This window comes from Orycteropus afer, unplaced genomic scaffold (assembly GCF_000298275.1).
Source record: "Orycteropus afer afer isolate SDZICR_OR568_19922 unplaced genomic scaffold, OryAfe1.0 scaffold00112, whole genome shotgun sequence".
In the NCBI taxonomy this organism is placed as follows: Eukaryota; Metazoa; Chordata; class Mammalia; order Tubulidentata; family Orycteropodidae; genus Orycteropus; species Orycteropus afer.
The window spans coordinates 2,747,660-2,753,137 of NW_006921699.1; the positions used below are offsets into that span (position 1 = coordinate 2,747,660).

The window sequence follows — 5,478 nt, forward strand, 5'->3', positions numbered from 1 at the left end:
TTTGTCATACTGTGCTGGCTTGTGAGTTACTGTGAGGCTGGAGGCTATGCCACTGATAATTCAATATCAGCAGGGTCAGCTATGGTGGACAGGTTTCGGCGGCGCTTCCAGACGTAGTCAGACTGGGAAGATGGACAGGACCATATACTTCTGAAAAAACCTGGCCACTGAAAACCTTATGAATGGCATTGAAACACTGCCTGATCATTACTGGAAAACTTGAGGAAGAGCCATGCAATATTGTCTGATACAGTGCCAGAAGGTGTTCCTCTAAGATTGGACCCGTAAAACCAGACTCAGTGCCATCGGGTCAATTCCCACTCATAGAGACCCCCTTTGGGTTTCTGAGATGGTAAATCTTTATGCAAGTAGATTGCCCAGCCTTCCTTCCATGGAGTGGCTGGTGGGTTTAAACTGCCAACCTTCTGGTTATCAGTCAAATGCCTTAGGCTGCAGACATTCATTAATAATCAGAACATGGAATGTAAGAAATGTGAATCTAGGAAAATTGGAAGTTGTTGAAAATGAAATGGAACACATAAAAATCAGTATCTTGGGCATTAGTGAGCTGAAATGGACTTGTATTGGGCATTTTGAATCAGAGAATCATACGATCTACTAAGCCAGGAATGACAGATTGAACAAGTGTTACATTCATCATCAAAAAGAACATCTCAGGATCTATCCTGGAAGATTCTGGATAGAGTGGGAGAAAACTGTGGAATAAAACTTAAAATCAGAAGAAAAGACCAGCCTTACTGGTCTGGTAGAGACTAGTGAAATCCCTGAGCCTACAGCCCCTAGTTACCTTTCAGGCCTGGATTTGAACTCACTTCCATGGCTCCCAGCCAAACAATAGACAGGCATATAAGGTGAACATTTACACCAGGTAGGTGAACTCCTTAGAACAATTAATCATGGGTGATCAGAAGGGTTGTATTTGCACAGGGAGGTAGCCCAGAGGGCAGGAATGCATAGGAAAGAAGGACACAGGGAGAAGGTAACCACAGGGAGGAAGTGGGAAGAGAGTTGTTACATCATGGGGATTGCAGTCAATGTCGTGAAACAAAAATATGTATATACTGCTATATGGAAAATACATTTGCTCTGTAAACTTTCACCCAAATTACAATTAAAAAAAAAAAAAATCTATCCTAAGTACAATGATGTCAGTGATAGGATAATATCCATATGCCTACAAGAAAGACCAGTTACTACTACTACTATTCAAATTTCTTCATGTGATAGTTGCAGTTATGTATCAACTTGGCTGGACCACAATTCTGTGTGGTTTAAGCAGTTGTGATGTGGTTATTCCCATCATAGGATCAGATGAATATGTTTTGAGCAGCCAATCCGTTGAAAGGGAGTTTCTCTAGGGGTGTGGCCTGCTTCCAGTATATTTATGGACATCCTGGGAAAAGAGACATTCTTCTGTGAATCAGGATTCTGTTATGCTGCCTACAACTGTCTGTGAGTGAACAATCCACCATTCAGCCTGGAGATCTTGGATTTGTCATTCGTTGGAGTCAACAGCCAGTATACTGCCTGCCAATCTTGAGCTCCTCAGCCCCTGTGGCTGCAAGAGTCGGGAACAGCCTCCAGCTTGATGTTTGATTCAAGAACTTTTGACTTGCCAGCTTCTGTAAGTGTGTGAGACATTTTCCTAAGATAAATTTCTCTCTCTCTATATATATAAGCTTTAGTGGTTTTGTTTCTCTAGAGAACCCAGTCTAACACACTGCACTAACCATTAGAACCAAAGATGAAGAAATTGAAGATTTTTACCAACTTCTGCAATCTGAAATTGACCAAACATGCAATCAATGTTTATGTTGATAAATATTGGTGATTGGAATGTGAAAGTTAAAGACAAAGAATAATCATTGGTAGTTTAGCCTTAGTGATAGAAATGGCGTTAGAGGCCACATGATAGAATTTTGCAAGACCAATGACTTATTCATGGCAAATAACCGTTTTTCAACAACATAAATGATGACTGTACACACAGATCACGCCAGACAGAATACAGAGAAACCAGATTGACTACATCTGTGGAAAGAGGTGATGGAGGCCAGGAACTGATGATGGAACAGACTTTCAGTTGCTCATATGTAAGTTGACATTGAAGCTAAAGAAAATTAAAACAAGTCGATGAGAGCCAAATACGACTTTGATTATATGCCATCTGAAGAATAGATTTGATGCATTGAACACCAGTGACTGAAGACCAGATGAGTTGTGGAAATGACATCAAGAGCATCATGCATGAAGAACACAAACAGTCACTAAAACGACAGGAAAGGAAGAAAATACCAAAATACATACAGATTTGTATTTTCAAAATACAAGTTGAAATGTATAAAGAACAATGTAATTGTATATTGTATAACCCATAGCTGTTGAGTCATTTTCTAATTCATAGTGACTCTATATGACAGAGTAGAACTACCTCATAGGATATCCAAGGGTATAAGTCTTTACAGAAGCAAGCCTCTGCATCTTTCTCCTGTGGAGCAGCTGGTCGGTTTAAACTGCTGACCTTTTGCTTAGCAGATGAACACTTAACCACATGCCACCAGAGCTCATTAGATATTGAATAATTTAAAAAAAAAAAAACCCTCACTGCTGTCAAGTCAATTTCAACTCATAGCGACCCCTTGGGTTTCCAAGGAGGTATCACTACGGAAGTAGATTGCCCAACCTTCCTTCCAAGGAGTGGCTGGTGGGTTTGAACCTCCAACCTTCTGGTTAGCAGTCAAATGCCTTAGGCGTTACACCACCACAGCTCCTAGATACTGAATAGAAGAAATAAAACAAAATGGTAAAATTATCCTTTTGATGAAGGATACTGAGGAATCTGTTGGAACCCAAGGGCAGGAGTGCTCCTGGCCCTGGGTATAATGATGTAGGGAAATCATCAACCTTTTCTCCATCTCTTATATGTGACCCTCTAGAGCTCAAATTTTTTTCTTGGTACAGGTTAGCTTTCTCTGTTTCACTCTCCACAAGACTGAAAATGGCTATTAAAACAGCTTCCAGTATCACTTCTCTGTTTTATAGTAACCAAGCTGAGGCAGCAGTCTCTCAATCCCAGACCCAGTTAACTATGGCTGGTCAGTCAGGAAGCTTTTGTTAGTCCAAGGTCTGTGCCACCATAGTTATATGGATTGTTGTTGTTGTTATGTGCCGTGGAGTCGGACATGACTCATAGCGATCCCTCCTTGGGTTTCTGAGTCAGTATCACTGCGGAAGTAGATTGCCCAACCTTCCTTCCGAGGAGTGGCTGGTGAATTTGAACCGCCAGCCTTCTAGTTAGCAGTCAAGTGCCTTAGGTACTATGCTACCAGAGCTCCCAGTTATATGGATAGAGGGGAGAAAAGTTGATGGACAGGTGTAACAATAGGAATCAACTGCAATATGATAAAAGTTTGAGTCAGTGAGTGCTCATTGGGGCTGGCAATTTAGATTTTTATGGGATAGCAATCCTTTGGTGAATTTACCACAATCTCAGGCTTGTGCTTGGCTTTATAAACTCTGAAAAACTAATGAGTGTTACAAAGTTATTCTTATTAGGCATTACTGAAATACACTGACAAAACTTAGCCTGAAATAAAGGACATAGAGAACATACATATTCTTCCTTGAACTAGTGTGTGAACAAAGTAGCTAAAGGTTGATTGATGAACAGGGCTGAGAAAAAGCGGAATCATGTATTAGGAGTTTGTGGCATCAACCTAACTAGTCCTGAAGCAGTTCTGTATTGGATCACCTTGTCAGTGTGACCCTGGAACTTGAAGTCCGTTGATGAAGAATCTTCCTCCTTGGACCCTGCTTTGATAAGAGCCACTGAAGTTTACCTTTACTCTCCTTCTTCCATCTGTCTGTTGGTAAACATCCCCTTTTCTAAACTATACGTTCTTTAGATGTTTGTTTACCTCTCTTGTTTTCATTATTTTTTTAGTTGTAGGGATGCAAGACACTTAATTTTCCTCATGTTGCATATAAATTAATACATCTAAAAATTCTAATTTATTTAAAAAAAAATTCTGACATCCTTTCCTGTACTACCCTATTTTAAATACTGTTTTATCACTAAACTGCTAAATCATTTAAGAGTTTAGCATGAGAAAGTTGTTACTAATGATATAAACTCATCACTGTCCAGTCAATGGACTCATAGTTACCCCTCCTTGGGTTTCCCAGGTGGTATCACTGTGGAAGAAGATTACCCCACCTCCCTTCCCAGGAGTGGCTGGTGGCCACCAGTCTTCTGATTAGCAGTCAGATGCCTTAGGCACTATGCCACCAGAGGGGATTTTGTTTTTGTTATTTAAACAGGGACATTGTGATGGATTGATTAAGCAATAGAAAAGGTGAAACTGAAGGTTATTTTACACAAATTCTTTTGCTTTACTATAGGCATGGAGAAAAAGTCAGTCTCAGCTCTAAGTGTGCAGAAATTGACCGAGAGATGATAAGTTCTCTTGGGGTTTCCAAGTCTGTGCTAAATAATGTCATCTTTTGTCACCAAGAAGAGTCTAATTGGCCTTTAAGTGAAGGAAAGGCTCTGAAGCAAAAGTTTGATGAGATTTTTTCAGCAACAAGGTTTGTATGCTTTAACTAAACTTTGTAGTTGATTTAAGTGTCGCTTTTGAGCCATGTTTACAATTTGGATGTTTCTTTTTTAAAACAGAAAAGTTTAAAGAAAAAAAATAATCATTTATAACCTCTCACCCAGCGGCAACTGTTGGGTATATTCCCTTTCAGTTTTCTTTATGAGTATGTATTTCTTTACCTGGTGAACAGTATCTATGTAATTTTGTCACTTCTATATCATAAGCATTTTCCAAGTTATTAAAAAGTCTTTGTAATTTTAATGACTGCATAATATTCCATTATATAAATATACCATAATATGCTTAGCTAGAAATTTGATTTTTATTTAATATTTTCAAAGGTATATTAAAGCCTTGGAAACACTTCGACAGGTACGTCAGACACAAGGTCAGAAAGTAAAAGAATGTCAGACAGAACTAAAATATCTGAAGCAGAATAAGGAAAAAGCATGTGAAATTCAAGATCAAATTACTAGTAAAGAAGCTCAGTTAACATCTTCAAAGGAAATTGTCAAATCCTATGAGAATGAACTTGATCCATTGAAGGTAATTTGATTTCTTATATGTTAAAGTTAAGGAGACTGATGAAGAAATAGGAAGAGTAGGAATCTAGGTCTTACCCAAGTGGTAAAATTTATACAAAACGGATTTATAAAAGGTCTTATACAAGATGCAATGTAAGTATTACTACCATTTCCAGAAAGTTCCCTTTTACCATCTTAACACTCACTCCTAAAGCACTTTATTTTCATGTGAATTTGAATGGCTGTATGTTTTTGGAAAAGATTATTAGAGACTGGTAGCCTAGTGACTAAGGCACTTGACTGTTAACCAGAAGGCTGGCGGTTCAAACCCACCA

General features: G+C 38.8%; 1 protein-coding gene across 1 annotated transcript in view; it reads left to right on the plus strand.

Annotated features, from left to right (window-relative positions):
* Nucleotides 1-5,478, plus strand: part of RAD50 (RAD50 double strand break repair protein) — a 122,202-nt gene that overhangs the window by 23,686 nt on the left and 93,038 nt on the right. The window contains exons 3-5 of the mRNA XM_042781371.1: nucleotides 2,012-2,064; nucleotides 4,423-4,608; nucleotides 4,961-5,165. Coding sequence (XP_042637305.1) covers nucleotides 2,012-2,064; nucleotides 4,423-4,608; nucleotides 4,961-5,165 — 444 coding nt within the window. The remainder of the gene's footprint in view (nucleotides 1-2,011; nucleotides 2,065-4,422; nucleotides 4,609-4,960; nucleotides 5,166-5,478) is intronic.